The sequence below is a fragment of the Oreochromis aureus genome, linkage group 1 (genome assembly GCF_013358895.1).
Source record: "Oreochromis aureus strain Israel breed Guangdong linkage group 1, ZZ_aureus, whole genome shotgun sequence".
In the NCBI taxonomy this organism is placed as follows: domain Eukaryota; kingdom Metazoa; phylum Chordata; class Actinopteri; order Cichliformes; family Cichlidae; genus Oreochromis; species Oreochromis aureus.
Genome location: NC_052942.1, coordinates 21,812,234 through 21,838,653, shown reverse-complemented (window position 1 = coordinate 21,838,653; position 26,420 = coordinate 21,812,234). Strand labels below are relative to the sequence as shown.

The following is a 26,420-nucleotide window of genomic DNA, read 5'->3' as shown; positions in this document are numbered from 1 at the left end:
CATAAAATTGCAATATAAAGTTGAAATTGAGGTGCCCCTCTTATGCTGCCGGTTTTTCTCTGTAGAGGATGTGTAAATATTAAGGGTGTACAACCACTGCAGTGTGTACTTGTACTAATAGATGGCGGAATTGTACAGAGAGCCACAGCAGGTAATGATTCCCTGTGTTATTCAGTGGTGCATTCGGGTAATCTGTCTTACTGAACGTGTGCCTTTGACTGACCAGCACATCGTGGAGTAGGTGGGAGGCAGTGTCCTTTAATTTAGAAACAGCCACCTTCAGTTTATTAAAATTATAGCATAGATTGATTAAGTTGCTGAAAACATTCCTCAGGTTCTGATCCATGTTTACATGATAGCATCACACAGATGCTGCATATCTGATATGAATCTCCTGCCACATCTCAAACGTGGCCCATTGGTCTGAGATCTGGTGATTGTTGAGGCCGTTTGAATAAAGTGAATTCATTGTCATGCTTAAAATGATTTGAGGTTTGTGATATGACACATTATCCTGCTAGAAGCAGCTATTGGTATGTGGATACAATGTGGTCCTACAGGAAGCTACCATACTCAGGCTGTGGTGTTTAAACAGTGTTTAGTTGGTACTAAGGGGCCCAAAGTGTGCTAAGAAACTATCCCACACCCTCAGAAGCCTTAACCATTGATACAAGACCTTCCTAGTGCCTCAAAGCAACCTGACCTCAGATATCAACAAAGCACAGAACCATCACTCATTGCATGTGTCCTCTTTTGAGGGGGGACATTCTCTTTAAACCCTCGAGATGGTTGAGTGAGAAAATCCCTGCAGTTTCTGAAATACTGACACCAACAACCATGCTACATTAAAAGTCACTTAAATCACTTTTGTTCTCCATTTTCATGCTCAATTTGAACTTCGGTGGGTTGTCTTGACTACATCTACGAGCCTAAATGTGCTGAGCTTCCTGCCATGTGATTGGCTGATTGGATAGTTGTGTTGAGTTGAACAGCTGTACCTAACAAAGCAGATGGTGCTTATTGTAGGTTGAATTGTTATGACTTATGTACTTGCTACATGTTTGTCTGTATTTTTTGTGATTTGTCTTCATGTACACAAGTAAAAACAATGTTAAATCGAGTGTTTCTCTCAGCATTTTATCAACACCACCTTACCAAAAATGTAAAACAAAGTATACCTGTACTAGCATGACAAATTATGACTGTGCAGGAAATAGAGAAGAAAAGACGTGGTATGAACCCATTGTTAGTATGAATGAATAGTAGTCTTATTATTAACCAGGCATAGCAGTCAACAATTACAGTGATGTGTCGACCTGATTTAACTCAGCAGGTGTTTGATCACATCACGATGCCCCTGCTGTCGAGCATGAGTATAGTACGCTCCACTGTGGTTTACAGACCCTGCACACATTACCAGTACTTTTCAAAGGCAAATAAACATCTGTACAAAATAAGCAGGAAGTTTTTGGGCGGTTTTTTATTTCACTTTTTTTCTTTACACATTTTAGCAAATTTTAACAAAACATTGAGAAAAGAAATTCCCAGTAAGACGTGACCAAAAACGCTATGCGCAAAAAGAGATGCTCTTCTAAACTAAATTAAAAATGATCATACGGACAGAAATTCTGCTTTTATTTCAAACACAAATGCAGATGTTTAAGAGTTTTCTCGGCGTTACATGAGTCTGGGTGATGTGAAGAGTTAATCACTGTCATCATCTTCGTTGTTGGAGGCCTCCTGCTCGGAGCCATTGTCGGAGCGGCGTGGGGAGCCCTCGTTGTCCGATCCCGCTTCAGATCCTCGGTCTGATGCCGCGGCGGGTGATCCGGCCCTCGATTCGTCGTCTGATCCCGACCGACTCCTCTTGCTCTCATTGTCCGACTGTTCAGAGTCGGACTGCCTCTGCACCCTTCTCTTCTTCACTGGACGGTCACTGCCAGATTCGTCGTCGTCAGAGCCGACGGAGCGCCGAGGGCTGCCTGCCTCACTACCGGAGCGGTTACGGCCGCCGTCGGAGTCGCTGTCAGATGCAATGCGCTTCCTGTGGCCGACTTCATCGTCAGATCCCGAACCACTGTCTCTTTGATGTCTGGATGGGAGAAAGAGCGCCATGACGTTTGTGTCAAATAATGTTTTCAAGTCTTCTTAATACTGTAAAAACCTCACATTAAGCTTTTACCTGTCTTCTGCTATTTTCAGTCCATCCTCATCTGAGGAGGACTCAGAAGACGAGATGATAGCCTTAGATTTGATCTTTCCTTTAAGAGACTGTGGCAGACGCTCAGGCTGAGCCTGAAATGAGAAAGATGTTACAATTATAAGAGAAACTGGAGCTGAAAACTGATTTTGTAAATTCTGAAAACTAATTGAGACAGAGAAAAACAGCAAATAAAGACTAAAGTGGACCTTCTCAATCTTCTTGCGTCCTTCTTTGGGTTTGCGCTGCTTCTTGGGTCGTGACGTTCCTTCCTCATCGCTGTCATCTTCTCCTCCTTTAGCAGGTCTGCAACACAAAATTGAATCCCAGAATCTGAATGTTGTGCTCTGCGATCAGACTAAACAACGTTTGGCATTCACTGCAGAACACTTACCTCCTCTTCTTCTTCTTCCTCTCTCCCTTCTCATCCTCCTCCTGTTCGCTGCTACTGGCCTTTCTCTTCTTCTTCTTCTTCAACGGCAGGTCCTCGTCAGACTCGTCATTAACAAAATCGTCCATGTCGCCTCCTTTCTTACGCTTGGAGAGAAAAACAAAAGAAACAGTATTATCCACAGTGCATTAAGTGCAGTTTAGAGCTTGCTGCTGAGTTTAGCAGTATTAACACTCACACGTCCTCCTCCACCACCGCTGCCCTTCTTCTTTTCTTTGGGCATTTCCTTTGATCCCTCTGCAAAGGTCAGCAGGTTCTTGGTCTTTTCCACATACAAAGCTCTCTGCTCCAAAAGCTTCTTCTGCTCCTCCACCTCTCTGTTCCTCTTTTCCTCCTAAAGAAAGTTAGTTATTGAGACACCCCAACAGATGACTGATTAGTTTATACAAAAAATGAATCACAGTCAGACATTATGGGCAAAATAAAATGCATCATGGTGATTACTTAAAAAAAATGGTACCTGTTCCTTTAACAGCTGTTGGCGCAGCAGGTCTCTCTCCTGCTCTTGTTTGGCTCGAAGCTCCTTCTCCTCCTCGTCCTGCTTTCTGGCTCTAGCTACATGGTACTGAGCCTGACTCAGCAAGTCAGAGCACTGCCTGCATTCCCAAAACACACCAATATTCCAAATTAGGTTACAAAAGACACCAAACACAGCACCAAAAGAAAAAAGCTCTTTAAATTAAGTTAAAGACTGATAGAAGTACTGCCAAATTATCACACTCCATTTCAAACTGGTCTTTCTACTCTTGGCTCTGTATGATGTCAGTGGGAACCAGATCCACACCACAACCCCACAAACCTGCTGTTTTATGAGGGGCAGCCAATCAGAAGACTGGAGGTCAGAAAGAAGCTAAAACAATCTGTGGATGAACTAAAAGGCTGCACAGACCCAGGATCAGTATAAACTAAATAAGGAATATTTTGAACTGTGAAACAACTCAGACTGACCTGGCCTCGGAAGCAGCGAGAGCGAGGTCAAACCTCATCTTGTCTCCAGCCTTGCTGAGGTAGCTGAAGTACCTGTGAGGGAGATGACACTGCAGGATTAGTAAAGGACAGCCAGAGGAAGAGGCAGGGAGGTGGGAACATAAATCAAATCATTACCTGTGAGCCAGTTCCAGCTCTTTGACAGCACTGAGCACAGCCTTCAAGTTGCTCTTCTCATCTTTAAGCACAAGGGTGGCCAGTCTCTGAAGCACCAGGGCCACATTAAACATCAGCACTGTGTCATTGGGTGCCACGTGACGGGCCTTGATGTAGGAACACCAGAAAGACAGAGTTACACTTCCCCCCACACTGCAGAATGAAGCATAAGCCTCTGATTTCATTTTACCTTCAGAAGCATCTGTTTGCACTCTTGCAGTTTGCCACATTTGAAGAGCGCACGTGCGAGGTAAAGCAGCACCTCTGTGTTCTGATATTTGTAAAACTTCTTCAGGCAGTTCTCGTACTGTCGGGCAGAGAAAAAAAAGACTTAACTGAAATGGAAAAGGTAAAGGAGAAAAATAACATAGGAAAGACAAAAACTGTAACAGTTTAACACAAGCGAGGAGTTTACCATCTGCACGGCGCTGATGTACTGCTTCTGCTCCACGTAGATGTGAGCCAGATTTAGCCACACGTCACTGATTTCGGCTGTGGCCTCCCTCACCTGCGCAAAAACATCTCGCGCCTCTCTGAAGTAGCCCTTGTGGGCAAGGACGGCACCTAGACATAAAAATATATGCATATCCTTAATGCAAAATACACAGAGCAGAACAGATAAAAAAAGATAAGAGAGACTGAAGAGTTGCTGACCGATGCCATTGGCGGCATAGAGGTTCTTGGCATCATTTCGCAGGACTTGCTTGTAGATTGCCAGGGCTCGATCTTGGTGTCTCTTTTCCTACCGAGACATTTATCACCAGCGAGCACACGTTTTACTCAAGTCCCTGCACATAGCTGAAGTTTGTAACAACTATGCTAATCAGCTGCCTGTGTTTATTTAGCAATAGCATTCAGTGAACTGCTCTGCTGTTTTACAAGTGTTCTTTAAGCTCTCTCACACAGTTAAATATTCAATCGGTGTCTCGACAGCGGGTTTACCTTTTCACGGTCTCTGGTGGGCTGGTGCAGCGTCTGTAACCACACGTTACCCAGAGCCAGCATGGAGTAGGTGTCGTTCTGCGTGGACGGCTGCTTGAGAATACGTTCAAACTTCTTTTGACCTGGACCCCACTCCTGTTTGGCCAAGTGAAGATTTCCTATCAGGGACCAGGCATCCGGGTGATCCTGCAGAACAGATATCACTTAATGGAAAAAAAAAAAAAAAAAAAAAAAAAAAAAAAAAAAAAGAGTTTTTGCAGCAGACTTTGTCTATCGATGACATATAACACCAGGCTGTACCTGATTAATCTGAAGAGCTTCTTTGAACCAGTCAGAGGCTTCATAGAAGTTTCCTTTGTCCCGAGCCATCGCTCCAAGACGCAAATAACCTGCAGGCCAAAATAAACAATCACAGAGTGGAAACTTGTTTTTTTTCTTTTTGTAGGCTCATGTTTTATCGATGTACGCTTACAATCCACATAGTTGGGATGTTCTCTGAGGATGTTTTTGTAGAGTTTCTCGGCTTCATGGAATTCACACATAGCCTCGTACAGACGGGCCAGATTGTAGGAGGTGGTGACAGAAATGGCATTGTAGTAATGCTCGTCATGCTCTCCTTCGGCTTTGGCTCGCTCCAGAGAAGCTAGAAAATATTTCTGGTGGGAACAAGACATGACCCCGTCTCGAATTAGCGCTACTATTTATACAGAGTTATGCACACTCGATGATCAGTAAATACCACAGACATCCAGAAATATTCTGCAGTTCCATATTAACTGAATAAATTCCCAACTAAATGAAGCTATACTTGGTTCAGGAGCTCTCAGGTTAAACTGCATTTACGGTATATTATTAGCTACCTTGGCTTCCCCTAGGTTGCCCAGTCTGAAGTGCAGAGCCCCCAGGTTGTTGAGAATCTCGGGGGGAACGTCAGCCTGCACCTTCTCCTGCAGGATGCGTGTAGCTGTGCCGTAAGCGGATAGCGCTCCTTGGATGTCTGTCTGCTCCAGAATCTGTGCCAGCTCAATCCACGCCTCCACATCATCTGGGTACTGCTCTGTTACTTTCTTCAAGTGCCCCTATGAAACAAAAACAGTGGAATATATCCAGGAACCATTAAACATATTTATCAAAATATGTCTGGCACAATTTTCCAAGCTATGGGGTAAGTGACATGAGAATACACACTTTTGCAATGTCTCTTTTTTCCTGATCGTCAGACGTTGCATAGAGAGACCCAAGGATTTTCATAGTCTCATAGTTGTTGGGGTAAGCCTTTAAAACCTTTTCAAAGCACTGCGCTGCATTTTCTTTGTCTCGTCGATACACATACATCTGCCCCAGGCCGAAGAACGGCAGCACAAAGGTGGACGAGGCAAACTGAGTGGCTTGGTAATAATACTGAAACGCTTGGTCGTAGTCCTCCTGTGGAAGAAGGAAGGACAGATATGAATGGCGACCTCAGTAAACAATAACAAACTTGCACATGGCTGGTTGGGATCATACCTGCACGTGAAATGAGCGAGCTAACTGATAGCAGCTCTCAGCCTGCATGGCCTCAACTTCTGTGTTGTGGAAAGCATGCAGAGCGAGATGCTGCACTTTACTGTAGTCCTGAGAGGAAGCAGAAAGCACATAGGCACGAAGAACAGTTAATAACAGCGAAAGGCTAGAACTTATATTTTCACCGCATTTCAACAACACAGCCGTGATTACCTTTTTGAAGAAGAAGTGGTTGGCGAGGTGGTTGAGTACCATGGGGTTGCTGGGGTCGATGGTGTAGGCCCGCGAAAGAAGCTGCACTCCGTTCTTGATGGAGTCTGCCTCTTTGTTGTTGAGCTCTAAAACAGCCAAACCAACGAGCGCTCCCACACACTTTGAGTTAAGCTCCAGGGCTCGACCGAAAGCCAAACGAGCCTTCTCCAGTTTGTTGAGCTTGACGAAACAGTGGCCCATCCCCAGCCTCACCTCAGCTACACAAAAACAAGACAAAAAAACAAGTTGGGAACATTCATTTTATAACCAATGTGAGTGAAGGGCAAATATATTATCTGTGGTCCTGTGTTTTTAAAATCAAGGATCTTCTGTTCATAAATTGTATTTATGTTTAAGTTAACAATGAAGTGGCTCATCACCTACATGTCTTTGCCACATAAAACATGAACATACTGTCTCTTGTTGCTGCTGCAACAATAATATTTTCATCATAATATTGATGATGATAATAACAACAATAATAAATGAAATACAGGCATGCGGGAAGTGTTTAAAGACATTACATGTTATTGGTTTACCTGGGCAGCCGGGGTTTGTACGCAGAGCCTTTTTGTAGTACGCCAGCGCTCCTCTGTAATCCTTTTTATTGAAGGAGATGCAAGCCTTACCTGTTTAACAACAACATTGTTATTACTTCAGTCAATCAATGTAGTCCATTTCAATCCTACACTGTTTCATATTCACGTTACCAAGCAAAGCAGGGATGTTATTGGTGGACTGGTTGAGGACAAAGTGGAACTGAGCATCAGCCTGGTCCATCTTGTCTCCTTCCAGCAGGCAGAAACAGGCTCTTCCCAACAAATGGTTCTGATTGAGACAACAGCAGGTTCGATTTACTCAAAATGCAAGAAAAATAAGCTCATTTATCACCTGCTATGATAGACTTTTTTTCCTACCTGATCATACATGATGATCTTGTCTGCCATAGTATACAGGAGCGTAGCCTGTGTGATGAGCTCCTTCTTGGCATCTTTGTTTTTCTCTTTACGTGCTTGCTGGACATAGTAAGCTGCCAGTGTGTCCAGACAGGTCATCTGGTCTTTTTCGTGGTCTCTGTAGTCGAGGTTTCCATCAATACGTGCTGCCTCTAAAAGCTTTACAAAGTCCTCTGTTTTGCCCTGTTTGTAGTACTCCAACTTAAGAAGAAATAGAAGGAAAACTGTCACACTCGATTGGAATTTCACATTGTTTGTTTCATCAAATTAACATTTAGACACACATCAGTTAGTGCAGTACTTAATCTCAATCTAACAACTACCTGATCGACAAGAAATGTACTGTTTATTTTAAGGTCACTTATTGAAATTTTCTGGTTCTCAAATGTGCGATTTTGCTTCTCTGTCGCATCTACATTTCTATTTTGGGCTGAGAAAATAAAATACTGTGAGCTGTCACATTGATGTTTGGGAAAAACTGAAAAGAGAGCCTAATTATTATTTGCAGAACAAAAACCACAAAGTCTAAGGCTGATGTATCGACTCACCGCCAGAGCAATCCAAATGTGCAGCTGCGTGTGCTCCTGCTTCAAGATACTGATGACCTCATCTCCTTCAGGAAGTTGGTCGAAGTCGAGCTCGATGACCTGGAAAACACAAATATGTATGTTATTATAGTAAGTACCTCAGCATGCATGGTGTTGCCAGTGGAAAGACATATCTATGCAGATTATATGTGCATTATATTATTTTATTGTAATAGTAGTGCAAATCCTGACACGTATCACTTCAGAGTGTTATGAATTAGAAACTGGAAACTTTGTTACGTGCTGCAAGAAAACCATCTGCATCTTAATGTGGCAAAGACTAAGGAATGGGTTGTGGGCATGAATAGGCCGAGAACTCCAGCGACCCCCATTTCCATCCAAGGGGGCTGTGTGGAGACGATGGGGGATTACAAATACCTCGGTGTTTACACTGATTAAAAACACAGAAGTCTACAAGGAGAATCAAATTTGTCTTTACTGTCTAATGACCAATGTCTGAGGAACTTTAATACTTACGGGATGATGCTCCCGATCTTTTACGAGTCTGTGATGGCCAGTGTCATCCTCTATGCACAGAACCCAGAGACCGATAACCATGCCTCCCTGTGGCCATCAGACTTTATAACTCTGTACTGTACATAGTGTTGCTTTAACTTTGGAATATTTGATTTTAATTTTACATTAAGTGTGTACTTAATGTGTAGCAGACTCTACCTGCTGAGGCGGCTGAGGTCATTTGGAGTATAGGGAGCGCTTTTAAAGACCTTCTATGACTCTGTGGTGGCATCTGTCATTTTTTACAGTGTGGTATGTTGGAGCAGCAGTTTATCGGCAGCTGAGAGGAAGAGGTTGGATAAACTCATTAGGAAGGCCAGCTCTGTTCTGGGATGCACCCTGGACCCAGTGCAGGTGGTGGGAGACAGAAGGACTCTGGCCAAAATAACATCTCTGATGGACAGAGTCTCCCACCCCATGCATGGAAATGTTGCTGAACTGCAGAGCTCCTTCAGTGACAGACTGCTGCATCCTAGATGCATGAAGGAGCGTTTCCGCAGGTCCTTCCTCCCCGCAGCTGTCAGATTGTACAATCAGAACTGCTCCCAACAAACATAGATGTTTACATCAGCACTGTAACTGCAATAAGTTAATTAACCGATTCGCACTACAACCTGGTTTGCCTCTTATCTGTAGTTATTTATATTTAATTTAATAACTGTACAGTACTTTCTGTATATAGTAACCATTGTCCTTAATGTAAATATGTAAGAAAAACTGTGTACGTTTCTGTTCTGTGTCCTGTGTACTGTTTGTTTGTATATGTGTCTTTTTGGCTGCTGTTACAACCAAATTTCCCCTTGTGGGACAATTAAAGGATTATTCTATTCTATTCTACTTATATTTTTACTTTAAAAAATGGTTTCCATCTTCTCTCTTGCATATTTTCTATTTTAAAAAAATGTGTTGAGCTGAAGAAGCTGAAGAAGCTTCTCGGATGAGAGGTGAAACGTCTTCAAGCAACTTAAAGAAGTCCAGACGCTTTTCTTTGCAAACTCCTTTGACTACGATGACCTGGATGACTGAGAACCTTCACAGACATGTTTAACAAAACAAACATTTTGCATTTAATTCTTCAGCGACAGTTTGTTAGGTAGATTTCACTTGACCTATACAGTTTAATAGAAAAACTCAGCTGCTGCGAATGCTTACAAGGTTCAATAAATTTGTTGGTTATACTGATCAATGCTTGTTTCACCAATTTTAAAAACAATTCAATGTAAGTCTTCATAAGGGACTATTACTGGTATATGTTTCTAATATTTTGTCCACTCCTAACGCAGCCTAAACACTAATGCAACCGACTGCCTGCAACTAAAACACATCTGTCACAAATTCGGTGATGTGTTGAAATACCACAACGCATATTAGGCTCTTAAATTAAGTAGAAAACACCTCAGTAGAATTTAATGTTTACTGCATCACTGAGAGCGGCGACGACAAAACATCGCGATAAGTAAGCTTTGCACAGGCGCCTGAACGCATATTTAAGGAGTTGAACAGCTGACAAGCATCAAAATTTCACTATGTTTAAACTCCAGATTGCAAACAAATACACCACGTTTTCGTTACAATGTCACTGTGTAAGCAGGCACATAATATCAGCTCAGGCTAGCCGCAGTTAGCTTAAACGGCTAACAGCACAGCTAGATCCTCTTAGTGAAAACAGGTTCACGGAAGGATTTACCTCATCTGTGTCCCGTAAAGGGATCTCGATAGAGCCTCGAGACATCTTGAAAGAATAACCAAAACCACCCGAAGTTAGATTTATCTAAAAAAAAAAATTGTAAAAATAAAAATAAAAATACAATTTCTTCCACCCGTTGTCTGCTGGTAGCTACTTCATGCTTCCGAAACACACGGATGGCGCAACTGAAATTATGTCCGGGCAGAAACCATAAACACTATAACTCAATGACTGTAGAAAACAATACAGTTATTGCTATAACTCAAAGAGAAACTGCCACAAAAAAGACGGGACATCGTATCAGCTTGCTTACAAACTGAATTTAGTTAACAGTGGGAGAGCCATCACTTACAATACAATAAAACAATAGCGTTTTATTGGGAATAATCTGCAACACACACACACTGACACTGGAAGGTAGTGGGATTTTACTTCCTACATTTGCTGAATTCAAACGGGAGACTGTGCATTTGATGTGTTAAACGTGTGACTTCCAATTTAAATTTACGGTGTGCATCATTGTCACAAACCTCTCCAGAGCTGCATTTTGGCAAGCAGTGGGAGGAAGGTGTGGATGAGGGTGAAGGGAGGGAGGCTGAGGGGATGTCAGCTGGTTTTGATGTGAGTACTGAAAACCAAAGAAGCACCTTGAAGACTTCACAGTATTTCAGTATTAAAGAGTAGAAGACAAACAATAAGGTGATGCTTCTTACTGAATAATTTTCTTTGCAGAAAACCTGTCCGGACTGAAAAGTAAGATTTTTTTTCTGACTTGTTTCTGTTTAAAAATAAATGTTTAAAGGCTATGTGAGATAAGACCAAAAACATATGTGTCTTCCAGTCTGACTGTAAACCATATGAATTGTCTTTCCTGCAGGAATCTTCAGAGGTGGAAATTTGGTTCATGTGAAAGTTCTTTAACACAACTGTACTGTCTGAAAACCTGCATTTTTTAACTCATTTTTATGAAGACTGGTTACATTTAGTTTCTAAAAATAATCTATGTTCCAATTTGCATCAAGGATAATACTTAATTCCAATTTATGTTCAATTTTATGATATTAGTCTGTTAGTTTTAGCCTCCAGACACAATGCACAGAGTTAAAAATGCATTTGTTTATTTAAATTTCAGGTCATGCAGGGACATGACTGTCCAGCATAGTTGCTCTCTGTGGCTTCAGGAGAAACAAACACAATGTCTGACGGCAATAATGGTGAGTGTTTCAGTTTATCCAGTATTAGTATCAAACAAGTATACAGCATATTCATTTCGTTTTCTAACATTTGTCTCTTTACATGTAAAGTGTGGGAGACATCTGGCTGTGGGATGAACGATGTGTTTGAGGACAGCAAAGATACAAGTGGATTCTCTGAACATGAACTCCTTGACATCGTGTATGATACGTGTAATAGCAGCAAGTCAGGTATACAGATGGACCAAATTTCATTTAGACAAAAAAACGGTGCAGTAATGGTGTGACGTCTTTTTCATTTCCTCCTTTTCCCCTCTTGCCTTCAGGAGAAGTGTTAGCCTCCACCATTTTCGAGTACCTGCACACCATGACTGCTCAGAGCCCAGGGCAGGACAGACTGGCTGCCTTGCAACGGCTGCTCGACCCTGACTGTCAGGACCCACATGTGAGCAGAGAGACGTTTCACTCCACCATGAGGGCGTGGATCACCCAGTGCAGCGAGGACAGGTGAGACTGAAACTGTACACAAGGGACCTGCAACCTTTGCATAACATCTAAAACTTCATATCTAATAAATATTTTGTTACTATAGATTAAAGTTCCTAACAATATATTTTTATTTTGACTTTTTTAAAGTTAGCTCCACTTTAAATAATTACTTTTGCATGTAGTAATTTAAAGCAAGAGGAAGAATAATTTAAATATGAAGGGATGAAGTGAAGATGGTCTGCTACAATGTCCATCACATTTTATCTTTTTTACAAACATAGCAGGGCATGTCCAGTTAAATGTATTTCCTACTTTTCTATCAATTAAACATTTTATTAATCAGCTGTGATATCACTCAGTTTTCCTGTGTTACAGTACTGATGAGGACAGCAGCCATGTACCTCGGCCAAACACATCTGAAGAGCCTGTAGATGCAAATGGTATGTTTCCAGGTTTTATTCAGAGTTTTGAGACTCAGTTTATTAAATATGAAACAATTCATTACTCCTCATTTCCTTTCAGGGCTGGGTTTGTCATTTTGTCAAAGCGAAGAGACGTCATCAGAAGGCCAGCGGTGTTTCTGGTTGGATATTTTTTTCTAGTTTAACCATTGTTTATGTTTACCTCCCTAACCAGTTTGATTTTACACATTAGTAACCATTTCTTTGGCTTCAGCGATGGAAAAGACCTGTCAGGTACAGTGGCTGAACTGAAGCATGCCAACCGCAAACTGAGTGAGCAGAACAGTAGTCTGCTGAGGACTGTTGCTCAATGTGAAGACACGAACCTGCAGCTCACTCTGGAGATCACTGAGCTGCGAGCAAAGCTCATCAGGTGAAGGATAAACTCATTTCTTCCACAGTTAACTGCAGTCCTAGCATGTAAGATTACACTACTGTAATAACTTCCAGCAAAAGCAGATTGTTTTATTATTCAAGTAAACTATATCATATCATGTATGTGCACTTCTAAAGTGACAAACTGTGATCGGTAACAATGTAATAAACGTCTAATGATTAAAAAACGAGCAGAAATACCAATAGCAGTCATTATAGACTGCACATATTTGATATAGGTGCACTCTGGTTTGGTCAACACATATATTTTATTCTCTGTACTGTTTTTCTTCAGGGTGAAATATTTGTACAGCATGCATCTTTAATTTCTTTAGACTTTCTCGAATCCACACAAGGGCAAAATAATATATACAGGCTCTAAATACATGTACATACACCGCCATTAATATTTGGTTAAGTGTCCCTTAGCAGGGTTTCACCTCAAATGACTCTTTTAATAAGCATCAACAAGCTTCTGGCAGGATATTTGACTATTCTTCTTGGCAGAATTGGCAGAGTTAATTTAAATTGGTGGAAGGGATGAAGTGAAGATGACTTGCCAGACTCTTTTGGTAGCCGTCAACAAGCTTCTGATAAAATTCTGGATGGAGATTTGACTTCTTCTTGGCAGAACTGCTGGAGTTAATTTAAAATGATTGATTTCATTTTGGAGTGTAGTCATAAATTTTCAATAGGTTTGAGGTCATCGCTTTCGGAAGACCAGAAGCTTAATGTTAGCCTGTTTTATCCATTCCAAAAGCAGTATTGATGTCTGTTTGGGATCACTGTCCTGTTTGAACACCGAACTCTGTCCAAGTTTCAACCTTATAGCTGTTGATTTGAGGTGAAGTTGAAGAGTTTATAGGTAGTCCTCCTTCTTCATCATTTAATCCACTTTCCACTATCAGCACCACTGGCAGCAAAACAGCCCCAGAGCATGACGCTACCACCACCATGCAAGATAGTTGCTGCAGTGCTGTGAAGTTTGAAAGCCTCACCTTTCCTCCAAACATACCTTTTTTATTGTGACCAAATAGTGCAATATTTGTCTCATTTGACCATAAAACTTTTCCAAAGACATTTGGCTTGTCCATGTGAGCAGCTGCAAATTTTACTTGTGCTTGAAGGTGTTGATTCTGAAGCAGGGCCTTCTTTCTTGGTCGACACCCTCTCAGTCCATGCTGATTAAAATTAGGTTTACTGTGGACAGTGATGCTTGTGTTCCCGCTATTTCCATTTCACTGCAGGCTTGAGCCTTGATGGTCCCTGGGTTGTTCCTGAACATCCCAACCAATTTCCTCTCATCTGAGGGTGACAGTTTGGGTCTTCTTCCAGACCTCGGCAAAGTGGTTGAATTGTTAAGAAATAGCTCCAAGAGATTTTCACCAAGTTATTTGGATTTTAACCATTGTTCTGAGTATTGGTCAGCCCAATGAGTGCTGTAAAACAAACCCTTTTTATGCTGGTAAAGAGAAACTACCAGTTGTAGTCAGTCGTGATCACTAATGAGATGTCGTGTGGATTTGAGAAAATTCAAAATAAAATTTAAAAAAAATTCAAAATCCAATTCTTTTTTCTTAAAAATTTAAAGCCATAAGAAACGTATGCTGCACAATCATTCCACCCACCACGCATATATAACAAGCCCATTTCTTAAAAAATACAAAATAAACATCAGTTACTTACTCCAAATGGCACAAATAGGCCTTTCAAACTTTTACTTAAGGAATCGTCTCATAGACATACATTTATTAGTTTATTAATTATTTGGTCTGTTCTTGTCAGTATCTTTTTTCATGTAGTCGGTCATGTAATTACCTTGTAATTTGTTTGTCTTGGTTTGTTTGTCGTGTGCAGTGCTCAGAGGTCAGCAGTGAGAGTTAGATCTCTGACAGAAGAACTGGAGGAGACACGTCAAGCATTTAAAGAGGCCCGGGAGAAAGCCAGTCGGACCCAGAATAGCTGCTCCAAACTGGTATGTCAAACTCTCAGCAGTCCCACAGTGAAACTTTCTGCTGCGTTTGGCTTATTTTATATGGCAACTATTTACATTTAAGTCTTTTTTTTTTTGGTCTTCAGAGCAATGAGGTTGAATGTCTTCAGAGTGATATTCAAAGGCTTGAAGACAAGGTAATGTACATCTTAAAAATATCCCCAATGTGTGCGCTTTCCGTTATAAAAATAAAACTGATGTTTACATAAACGAACATTTCTCATCTGCACACAGAATGAAAAACTAATCTTTGAGAAAACATGCTCTGAAGAAAGCCTCAACAACCTGAGGAAGGTCAACGCTGAATTGAGGGTAAGAAGAGATGAGTGTAATTGTCTCTAAACTGTAATGAGTTTGTGTTGTTAGTAAAAGCCTGTATGTTCACAGGCTGGACTTGAGGAAACTCTGATTATGTTGACACTGAGAGACAGAGAAATATCAAAGGTAAGTAAATTTTTTTCCTAACGATGAAAGTTGAAATTGTCACATTTTAAAATTTTTATTTTAACTTTAACTGTCTAGAAAGACATTCTTATGGAAAAGATGAAGAATACTCATGTGGAGAATCACAGAATGATAGAGGTATGTTTGATAGAGCTTAGAGTTGAAGGGAGAATATTCGATACTGTAAATGCCATGACATCATATTGAATGCTAATCAGATGTTACTAAAAACTTTTTCCTCTATTCCGGTGTTGTAGGGTCTGCAATCCGAGCTGATGAGATTACACGAACATTCAAACCAAGTTCTTCTGAGGTATTTTTAATTAATTGCTTATAAATGTAACATGGTGCTGACTGTTGATTTTTCTTCTCAAAAGGGCTCCTTTTGAGATTTCTATGATTCTGATAATTATAGGAGAATTAAGTTGAGCACAATACTATGCTATTCAACTGAATGGCAAACTGTGTGATGATTTGCACTGTAGCTTTAAAAAGGGAGGATGAAAATCAGAGCAACAGAGACTGTTGCTCTCTAACGCGAGTAACATCCATGTCTGGAAATAAAAGATGGATATAGCCAGCATAGCTATCACTATGGTAGTTATCACTATGGCATAGCTATCACTATGAACCATCAATTTTGGCGTTACTGCATCCACAGACACAAGTAGTTTCTAACTGTGCAAACATGCTAATAAAAATATTAGAATTTCACTCCCTAAAACTGGGGAGCGAGTGCAGACCTCCTGGACAGGCTGTTAGTAAAATTAGCTGCACATGAAATCTATTTGTTAGACAACTGCATTAATAACGCTCCTAAAAGCACCAAACCCCACATCAGTTAGCCCACCGGTAAGTTGGTGTGCTAGCATAAATAATGCAGAACTTTAATCCTTAATAGAATCAACCAAGTGAGTGAGTGACTTTATTTTGATGGGCACAAGATGCGACCAATCACATGCAAAGACAGACTGGGCTCATACCATTATGTGAAAGAAGGAAGGGGGGCAGACGTTCCGATGACAGGAAGTGTAATGGTACAGGCCAGGTACACAGAGAGACGGGGGAGCCGGTGTTGTGCCAAAAACTGATCGTCTTCCAAAAAGTGATTTGCAATGTTTTTATGTGTGTTTTATATCTAATGTCTTTACTTATATTAGTAAATAGACTGTAGTGAACAGGGTTTATTAAGAGGTTATATATAAAATAAAGAAACGACTTGTTTTTGAAGTATCTTTATGATGTAATCGTACCCATATTACCATTGGTTCTGGCCTTTTTGGTCACTTTAAGTAACTTTATAGAACTGTGATGTTAATTTTTTTCTACAATTTCTGCTGCCCTCTTGGTTAGATCTCTCTTGGAAAAACAAATTTTTAATGTCAATGACACTTTTTACCCCAATAAATAAAGGATATATAAAAGTCACTTTGCCAAAAACTGATTGCAGCAGCTGCTTTGTGATAGGAATGTTCTTTCTGGCTCTAAATTACTAGATATTCTCCATAAGAGAAGCTTTGACTGATTTTTGACAGATTTTAGGTCAACAAGCCATAACAGCTTAAATTCCCGCAATCATTTTTTGGCAAAGACCGGAAATCACTTTTTGGCACAACACTGTATTTAACTGCTAGCCTGTCAGGAAAAAGTGAAGAAACAAGTGAAAACGTAAAATGAGCAGCATCTGGCTGGATTTCAAATATATTGGAAAGTGCAGAGCTGAGGGCAGAATTTATAAAATTAGGAACTGGCCTTAAGTGATACCAGTTTTTATTTTCAGACATTTTCCATTGTGGAGGACAAAAGGTTTCTAACTTGTCTGGGCCTTAAACCTCATGTATGTTCTCCCTAGTAGTGGTAATTGCACAAAAATAAGGTTTTTGAAAATACTGAATAAAAAATTGCCACCACAAAGCCATGGCTCAGAGTGTCTAAATGAGTCTCACAGGCCTGAATGTGCGATTGAAGTCATTTCTAATTCTTAACTTGTTTGATCTGCTGCTCATCAAAAACAAGAACAAGCATAAATTAAGGACTTTTAACTTTACTTTTATTACTTTTACATCTTTATTGATAACAACCTACTTTCAATACTACACAAAGTAATTAATCAATAAACAATTAAATGACAATTTCATTGTTTGTTTGTTTTTTAGTTTTTACTATAGAAATTTCTTTCTTTTTTTTTTATAACTACAGTTTAACAGTCTGGGCAATGAGCTACCAGAATTTTTTATGTAATGCTATAAAGTCCAAAGAGTCGTGCTGACAGATTTCTTTCTTTGTCACAGCAGTTTTTTCTTTATCATGTAAAAACAGTTAAATATGGGATTTCTTTAAACTGACAGAAAGGGGAGATTTGATGCTTTGGCCCACTTAGGGCCAAAGTGGGCTGCATATGGCTCGCATGTAAAATGAGTTTGACACCCTTGCTCTAAGCACATGCCACTTTCTATGTGAGAGAGCCATATGTCTATGGAAACTGACTCACTTTTGCAGTTTTGTGCAACTGCAGTTTTTGGCATTTATGCATTGGCTTACTTTTTCGGTCAGTGTGAATGTGAATGGTTGTTTGTCTCTGTGGGATGGATGTCTCGATGGATGACTATTTTTATAGGTTTTCTGTTAAAGGATTCTCAGGTAGGGTCAAGTAAACAAACAAAGTGCATTTCTTGTGTAACTTAATGTAAATTTAATGTACCCATTTAACATTCATTAGGAAGCTAATGAATCGAAAAAATTATAATTTATAAAATATCTTAACAAAACACATGGTTTATTCTGACAGGTATGAAAGACACTGTATCAGCCCTCAGGGACTTTACAGTCGTGAGCCTCCAAACCATCGCTCTCTGCAGAGCGAGATGAAGGACATGCAGCAGGTCAGTAATGCTTGCTGCCTGCAGATCTTTTAACAGAACTGATCATTTCATGTAGTTGATGCTTCCTTCATTTGCAGGAACATCACAGAGCTTTGGATGATATAAGTCTCCCATCCCACACGCACAGCGATGATATTCAAAGCATTATCCAAAGGATCACGAATGCAGAAATAGCTCACCTTCTTCACAATAAATATCTCGAGAGGGTGAGGATGATGTTCATGATAGCATGCAGTAATGTACATATTAAGAAATCTCACTGGTCTTCTCTCACAAACAGGACTGTGCTCCTGTGGAAATGCAGGAGAGGCCTTTTCCTCAACAGCAACAGGCAAGAATCAAGCAGCAGCTTCTCAATGTGTATGTGATTTTTTTTTAACCTCCCTTTCTCCTCTTATGGTAACAGATTGGTTTTGGTTGATGTTAGTCTTTGTTCTGAGAAGCTAAGCTAATAAAAAGAGTGTCTGGTTTTTACAGTGTATTTATGGGCATCTCCATTACATAACCATACCAGTTACCATCTTCTGTGTGCAAGACCGTATCAGGGATAAGTGCACTTTTAGTACCCCTTGGTAACTACAGACATTACAGCGATGTTTATAAAGCTGTGGTGGTGGTTTCAGGCTGCAGGAGCTCGAATTGTACAAGTATGTGTGGGAGGATAAAGGGGAGAAGGTGGAGGATCAGCAGAGAGCCTGGGATAGGGAACAAAAGGAAAGTCAGAGTGGGAGCCAGATTCCCATCAAGGAGGCCAAGAAGGTGGCTGTGGCGAAGTGGTGGAAAGCCCTCAGCGTAGAGGGGGCTAAGGTCCGAAGTAAAGACATTAAGTCAATTCAGGAGGTCTCTGAGATGCAAGCAAAGCTCAGGGAAGCAGAGCAGACGATCACTGATATGAGGGAGCAGGTCTGCCATCTGCAAGCATCACTAAGATCTGCACAGGAGCACACCGAGCAAAAAAACACCAATAGAGTTCTTCATACTGACAAAGGAAGCAATACAGAGAGAAAAGAAGGCAGAACTGCGGAGAAAGAGGCGAGAGATCAGAAGGATGCTTCAGTGGTCACAGATCCTGTTAGTATCACAGACGGAGCAGCTTCAGAGCAGGACACCACAGACAGGCTTCTGGCAACCCTGAGGAGGATGGAGGCGATGGTCAACAATGCCTTGGAGACTGCCCAGCTGGTGAGGAAGAGCGAGCAGAGGGTGAGCCAGGTGAGAGTGAGGATGGAAGGGATCACACACAGGGTGGAGGAGGCTCTGGGGAGAGCTGCAAACACTGATGAGGAGCTAAACATGCTGGAGGCCAGGATCACAGAAAACGCTCCAACTCAGGTTTGTCTGTGTTAGAAACACGTCTCTGCTTTACATAAGATCAAAGTTAATTGTATCTTTATTTAAACCTTTCATACATGAATTATGACAACCTCAATCAGGATTTTTTTCTTAAGTATTTTTATTCATCTTTAGGTATTAAGAAACTTCATTTTTTAAAACATTTACTTTACAAAGAGTTTTTTGCATGTCCACTTAATCAGTCCACTGGCCAACCAGTGGGTGGCAGAGTATGGAGTGACACATCAGTGTCCAATGTAGTGGTTTATGTGCAAGTATACCATCAACACTGACACAAACACAAAAAAAACAGCTGAATCGCTGTCCACTGTAGTGACCACCATGCATGAAAGGGTTAAATAAAATAAAACCACGTGGAAGAATTCCCACCAGCATGTTATAAAATATTTATTTCAATCTAATGTACTATTTCTATGGAAAAATCGACATTTTATTGGTCAGTAGAATTTTATTCTTGTTGCTATTTTTGCCTGCGCTGTGATCGACTGTTGGAAGCGAGTGATTCCAAACAACTTCCAAAAATGAGCAATGCTCATTTATTTGCATTTTGTGTGGTAATGCAGTAGCACAATCAGCAGGATCACATAAACATTCTCACAGGATTTAGCAAAGTGTTCCACAAATTTTTCATGTGTACAGCCTTAAAGTCCATCACCTATTTTACTTGTAATCCAGTGGAAACAGTAGCAATCCGTTGTTTTTGTCTGTATTTTCCTGAAGTCTCCAGATCTAAATTTGCCAAATGATCATGGAGCAGATGCCACACGGTTAACGGCTGAACCCGAGGAAGTGTGCGGAACAGAGCGTTCTCCTCCTGCACCTCCATTAAACCCAGAAGTCAGTGAGCCTCCACAGAGGTCCATGAATGGTATGCATATCAGAGATCCATCTTCTGTGTTAATGTGGTTCTGTTAGATGCACATTAATTAAAGCAACTTCCTTTTATGATGGTAATCCCTGAGGATGTCTGGAAATAAACTGTGCACACAGCAGCTGGTACAGTGAGGGGGAAGCGGAGAGCTCTGGTGGGAGTGTATGATATCTATCAAAATGGGGCATGGGGAAAAGCAGGGGACGTAGACTAATGCTTTATGTAAACACACTGAAGTTCAAGTACTTTTTTTCTACAAACATGTTTTTAGAGACTTAACGTCACTCTTACACGTTTCAGATAATCAAAAAATAATACAATATAATAATATAACCAAAGTAAATACAAAATGCAGTTTGTAAATGATGTTTTCATTTATTAAAGGAAAAGGAGCAATCCAAACTTATCTTGCCCTGTGTGAAAAAGTAACTGCCCCCAGTTTAAATCATGAATTAACTGCAATAAACTGCATTTTTTGGAAATCTGAGTTCAATGTCACCAACCCCACCAAAGGTTGATTACTTCCAGACCTCCTGAATCAAGAAATCACAATAGAAACCAAAGTAAAGCAGGTTAAAGGATCTCAAAAAGCAACACATCATTCAGGGATCTAAAGAAACAACTGAGAAACAAAGTCAATGACATCTATCAGTCTGGAAAGGGTTACAAAGTCATTTCTAAGGCTTTGAATCACAGTGAGAGCCATTATCCACAAATAGAGAAAACCTGGAACAGTGGAGAACAGTGGAGTGGCTGACCTACCAAAATTACTCCAAGAGCGCATCAGCGACTCATCCAGGAGGTCACAAAAGAACCAAGAGCAACATCTAAAGAACTGCAGTCCTCACTTGCAAAAGAAAGAGATTGGGCAAAAATGGCATCAATGGGAGAATTTTTAAAGTGAAAACTTTGGACTGATGAGAAAAAAAGAGTCCCGTCACATCTGGCTCACATCATAACAACAGGCAAACACGGTGGTGGTAGTGTGATGGTCTCGGGCTGCTTTGCTGCTTCAGCACCTGGACGAGTATCTCAGTCCATCAGCTCAAAGAGCAGGACAATGATCCCAAACACACCAGTAAGTCCATTTCTTAAAGGGTTTGTATTAGTCTCGTCTCGTCAAACTCTGAACTTAAATCTGATTGAGATGATTTTGCACGACCTTAAAAAAACGTTCATACTCAAAAACCCTCAAATGTGGCTGAATTAAAACTATTCTGCAAAGAAGAGAGGGCCAAAATTCACCCCCAGCATTTCTCATGATCACTTATCGAAGGGTGGCACATACAATTATTAGGTTTAGGAGTACGTTTGGATCGCTTTTTCCCTTATGAAATAAAATCACAATTTGACAACTGCATTTTACATCATCTTAGGTTATCTTTGACTAATATTAAAATTTGTTTGATGAACTGAAACATTTAAGTGTGAGAAATATGCAAAAAAAAAAAAAAGAAGAAATCAGAAAGGACACTGTATGTTACATACATCTGTTCACTAATGTGTACACTAATGACTTTCTTCATGTATTATTGCGGTAGGTACTTTGGCCAAAGCAAAGGTCACTTGTGTCCCATCTTGTCAAGAAAGGTCATGGCAAATATTTCCACTTTCTGCTTTCTCAAAAACAAGCCAGTCTTACATGTAACTGTTTATTTGTGATACATAGTTTGGAGCTTGTAGAAACTCCTGTGAACCAGTGGGTGGATTTATATTTTAATTCGATGTTAAACGAACTTACAGTATTTGCCTCAGCGTGCAATTGTTTATTTAACACCCCCCACCCCCATCTAAAGTTTATATTCCAGTGCACTTATGGTTGTTTTTGCTTAGCAAATGAAGCTGCATCCACATGGGCAAAGGCTGCTTCAGAATGAACAGCAAACACTTTATCTTACATGGTTATAAAGGTTATTCTGCAGAGTTTGACGTCTGTTGATTTGAATAGTGTGTAATAGTAGACTGTCACTATGAGGACGTCTCTTTTCTCTCCACATTCATACATACACACATATAAAACTTCAATACAACTACAGATAATATCCCATATAATCTCTCTCTCTATATATAACCTATATAATCCCTTTTACACCTTTTTGCTAGTTAAAACTGTTCTGTAATGTTGTCCTGAGGGATTATGGATGGTAGTTTTGACAAGCAAAACTTAACACAAACGTAGCTAAGAGAACAACTGAACACTCAGCTTCTTGCAGTGTGTTTTAAGCGAGACAAATGCTGCACAACTGAGAAGTAGATCTAACTGAGAAGCTGACAGGACTGCAGTCTGCACTCATTCATGTGTTTTAATGAGTTACAAAATGCAGGAGGCCAAAGCTTACACGAGAAACTGGGACTGTGGTGGAAGGTCGCTCCAATAAGCTGAACTCACTTCTGCTCAGTTTATCTCTTTATTGGCTTATTGGTGTGTTACCCTCGCGCAACATCAGTGTTTACTAATGTCATAAATCAAGTGAAAAATAGTTACATTTTTTGGCGGCTTCAGCAAGATAAGACTTTTGCAACCAAATTAGCCTTACTAGCCATTAGAAAGAATGCAAGTTTCAACTTTATACACAGCAACTTCCCATTTAAGTCAACTGCTTTGATCTTTTTATACAGTCTGGGGAAAGCTATGCCATATTTATCGTCTTATTTCGGTCAACATGCAGGAATTATTTCAGTGTATAAAAACCATCTTATGTTAAACTAGACAATACACTTGCATGTGTAAGACTAAAATCAGTCAAATTCATCCTACTGAGGAATAATCATAGCACTCCATCAGCTAGGGGTTTTATTGTGGACTATATTGGTGAACCTGCTGAGCAACTCTCTATCATTCATGTCCAAAGTACTGTGCTGCTAGCGTGACTGCTGATTATAAACTACCAAACAGCACGATTAAGAATAATAAATATTCAGGTTTTAAATGTCTGAGTGCTGCGGTGCCTGTGGTTGTGGCTGTAAAACAATTTTATACACTTTTCAGTCTTCCTAGAACTAATAAAGCATTGATCTGGGATACTAAATGAACACTAGGCATACCAGTGTAAGACTGTGGATGAAAACCTACTTTTAAGTTATATGTCTCTGTTTAAAACAAAGCACAGTCAGGTTACTTAAAGCTTAAAGATCCCCTGAAGCCTGAATGTAAATAATTTAGAAAAGCAGTGGGTCTCTGTGCTCTGCGTGGTATGTGGTGGCTGTAAACGGTGCGCTCCTTCGCGGGGCAATCTTTAAGTGAGAGAAAGGTGGCAATAACAGCTGGAAGCTGGAATGTGAATTCATTTGTGGGCAGGTTGAACTCTTCTTCCACTAATAGAAGGAATTTGATCTGGCGAGGAAAAAAAAAGTCCACTTTTTTTTTCTCCCTCATAGACTTGTGAAAGGATTTATAAGGTAAATACTAGCTGTGAATGACTGCATGCATTACGCAGAATGTTTCAGAGTCTGATTTGCACTTTTTCATAAGCTACAATTCAACAGCTGGAACATAAACCCAGTTGAGAGTGTTTCTAGTACTGTATCCCCCTTTGTGTTTTCTCATGCATGAATAATACTCGTTCTTGTGCAGCTCTTTCATTACCTCTAAAGTGACACTTTGATTTTGAGCTCTGAGGGTGCTTCTGTATGAAAGTCGCTGATATTAAACCCTTTGCTTGGTATCAGTAGCCCCTAAAGCAGCAGACAAGAGCTTTCAACCAGCGGCTCAAACACCTCATGCGCTTAAGACAGTTGCCAGGTTATTGTTGCCCCTAGTTATCGAGGTGGTTTGTGGGGAACATACTTCCTGAAACGGGAGTTACAGTAGTTCTGTCAACCTGATGAATATCATGCTGCTGGCAGCAGCCTCACAGAGCAGAAAACTCAATTTATTTCTTCCCTATTTGTTTTCTGTTTCTGTTTCTGTCTCTTTCACTCTCTCTCTCTGCATGTTTCACTTAGTCTTTTCTTTTTTTAACTCTCCCCTGACATTTGCATTGCACATGCTTTCCTGTTAAATGCAAATCAATCTGTTTTCTCTGTCTGTGCTCTGGTTCTCACAGGTGGCACAGGAGGAAGCAGCTACAGCACGGTAAGTAAGCCTTCCCTCTGTTCCATTACTGTAAAATGCACTATTGTTTTATATTTGAGAGGCACAACTGAAGGTTAGGTGTGATTGTTATGTCTTTTATGGTTTTTGAAGTGACTTGTGAGAAATGTGTATATATGTTAGGCTGCCAATGTAAGATAAAGTGTGACTGCTTCGTTTGACTTTAGGCCACGATTAAAAGTATCTAAATGTGATTTGTGCTAATGTTTTAGTAGCAGTTTTAAGATTGTTGCACTTCATATGATTGTTTCATTGTATATTACTTCTAGCCCCTGCTTTAAGGGGGAAATAATAATATTTTTTTACCCTTTAACTAAAGTCTAGTTGCCCTAAAAATAAGTAACAGCGTACTTTTATCTCCTAATGGAACATGTAGAAGCAGGACACAAACATTTAATGAACTTGAAAAACCCTGTGCTATAAAGGTATGGTATCATGTTATGATGCATTGTGCATCTAATCTAATATCCCATTTAGGTCTAAGTTGAACCATTAAAACATACAAATATATTTTTATAAAATATTTGTGTCTGCCATCTAGATGTTTGCAGTCAGAGTACCGAGAGCAATGTTTAAGCAAAGATTTATCAAGTTTGGTCCACTCGTCTAGGAGGAGATAAGGAACATACAAACATGCAAAAATAGATACATATGCTAGGATTATGACTGCCTTTATTTTCTATTAAAGTGAACACTTATCTACTTAAAGTTACATAATAGTGTCTTATAAACTTGGTGGTATATCATAAACTTCTTATATACTGGTTGTTTACAGCACAACCAGTATGTATGAAAAAAAGCTTTAAATATAAACACATTAAAACCAGATAAATTAAAGTGAGTAATATTATCACTTGGCAAGGGGTATGTAATGAGTAGGGCAGCTCTGGCAGATGATAGGAAATTATACAAATGGGTGGCTTTAAATAGGCCCAAATGACTAGACTGCACATACAGATGTTGGAAAAATGTATTTTTCACAGGACTCTATGCAGACCTGCAAAAATTTAAGTGTTGCTTCCAGAGGGTTTAAGCAGGTAAGTCACAGCCAGGTGCTGATAATCAAATGACCTTGACTAATCGATCATCAGCAAGTGTGAGCATCTCTGGAAAAGTGGAGGCTTTGGCAGTTTGCTGGTCTCGAGCATTCAGGTGTGTGTTAACAAAATGCTGCAATCTTCCAGTTAGTGGAGGTTCCAGTAAATTCACCCCAAGAGAGTGGCTGAAAAAGAAAAGGTGTTGCAACCTGATGGAAATGCTGTGGCAAGGTCTCCGCAGAGCTGTGCATAATGCAAAATGCCCATAAACCTCAATGAACTGAAGCAACACTTCAAGATAAGTGAGCCATATTTCCTCCCCATACGATATGATACACTGTTAAAGTCGTACATACTTCAAGTCATTGCTGCTAGAGGTATTTCTACAAGCTACTGAATCCTGGGGTGTACTTATTTTTTCATACGACTCCATGGAGTCACATGACTATACTTGTCACACGTATGCATTAGTAAGTACTAAACTAATTACCACTCAGCAGAATTTATCAGGGTTGGTTTGAGCGGATAAAATTATGATCACAGAACTGCCTCCAAGTTATTTTGTGACCCTTTGAAACAGAGAATCTCTCCCCCACCCCAGGAGCAACCCTTATAGTAGTTAATTGTTTAGTCGCCAGATGGACTAAACAATTACCTGCTAAAAGGGTAAAATAGGAATTAATTTGTCTGCAACAATAATCTGATAATTTATTTTAATTTATTTGTAGACTCTAGTATCATCATCATCATCATTGCCTGCTTAATAAAACAGCAGAATGTTATTGGCAAAATAGCATTAAGATAATCATCGCAGTAGTCGTATCAAATAAGGAAACAGCTGACTTTTTATCACAAGTTCCTCCTTTCAACAACAGTTTCCTTCACACATGATTACTTAAGACTTAAGCCCATGTTAAATAAAAATTTTATGCTGTAATTTGCTGTAAAAGTCAGCTGTACTCATACAAACAATGTGACTGCTGTCCTCCTTT

The 26,420-nt window shown here is 40.1% G+C and overlaps 3 protein-coding genes across 3 annotated transcripts in view; 2 read left to right on the top strand and 1 right to left on the bottom strand.

The window, feature by feature from the left end:
* Nucleotides 1-1,454: 1,454 nt before the first annotated feature.
* ctr9 (CTR9 homolog, Paf1/RNA polymerase II complex component) lies at nt 1,455-10,410 on the bottom strand. The gene is made up of 23 exons (XM_031735932.2): nt 10,238-10,410; nt 7,996-8,094; nt 7,409-7,648; nt 7,202-7,319; nt 7,031-7,120; nt 6,453-6,709; nt 6,243-6,350; nt 5,925-6,161; nt 5,597-5,815; nt 5,209-5,392; nt 5,037-5,125; nt 4,737-4,922; nt 4,449-4,536; nt 4,210-4,358; nt 3,985-4,101; nt 3,756-3,901; nt 3,600-3,671; nt 3,112-3,247; nt 2,830-2,985; nt 2,595-2,737; nt 2,410-2,506; nt 2,183-2,295; nt 1,455-2,092 (listed from the first exon to the last, which is right to left on the bottom strand). Exons 1-23 carry the CDS (start codon nt 10,280-10,282, stop codon nt 1,705-1,707), a joined length of 3,477 nt encoding a protein of 1,158 aa, XP_031591792.1. The 5' UTR covers nt 10,283-10,410; the 3' UTR covers nt 1,455-1,704.
* A 403-nt stretch (nt 10,411-10,813) lies between these two features.
* On the top strand, nt 10,814-12,757 carry LOC120440646 (inositol 1,4,5-triphosphate receptor associated 2-like). The gene is made up of 6 exons (XM_039613529.1): nt 10,814-10,858; nt 10,970-10,990; nt 11,370-11,451; nt 11,542-11,661; nt 11,757-11,937; nt 12,595-12,757. The coding sequence occupies exons 3-6, from the start codon at nt 11,433-11,435 to the stop codon at nt 12,755-12,757; spliced, it is 483 nt and encodes a 160-aa protein (XP_039469463.1). The 5' UTR covers nt 10,814-10,858; nt 10,970-10,990; nt 11,370-11,432.
* The window catches only part of mrvi1 (murine retrovirus integration site 1 homolog), a 37,430-nt gene continuing 23,315 nt past the window's right edge, over nt 12,306-26,420 (top strand). Inside the window, exons 1-15 of the mRNA XM_039610555.1 lie at nt 12,306-12,359; nt 12,442-12,502; nt 12,595-12,753; nt 14,613-14,730; nt 14,835-14,885; nt 14,983-15,060; nt 15,136-15,192; nt 15,271-15,330; nt 15,450-15,505; nt 17,981-18,074; nt 18,152-18,280; nt 18,355-18,434; nt 18,698-19,406; nt 20,148-20,295; nt 24,345-24,373. Coding sequence (XP_039466489.1) covers nt 15,160-15,192; nt 15,271-15,330; nt 15,450-15,505; nt 17,981-18,074; nt 18,152-18,280; nt 18,355-18,434; nt 18,698-19,406; nt 20,148-20,295; nt 24,345-24,373 — 1,338 coding nt within the window. The 5' untranslated portion in view covers nt 12,306-12,359; nt 12,442-12,502; nt 12,595-12,753; ... (2 more) ...; nt 14,983-15,060; nt 15,136-15,159. The remainder of the gene's footprint in view (nt 12,360-12,441; nt 12,503-12,594; nt 12,754-14,612; nt 14,731-14,834; nt 14,886-14,982; nt 15,061-15,135; nt 15,193-15,270; nt 15,331-15,449; nt 15,506-17,980; nt 18,075-18,151; nt 18,281-18,354; nt 18,435-18,697; nt 19,407-20,147; nt 20,296-24,344; nt 24,374-26,420) is intronic.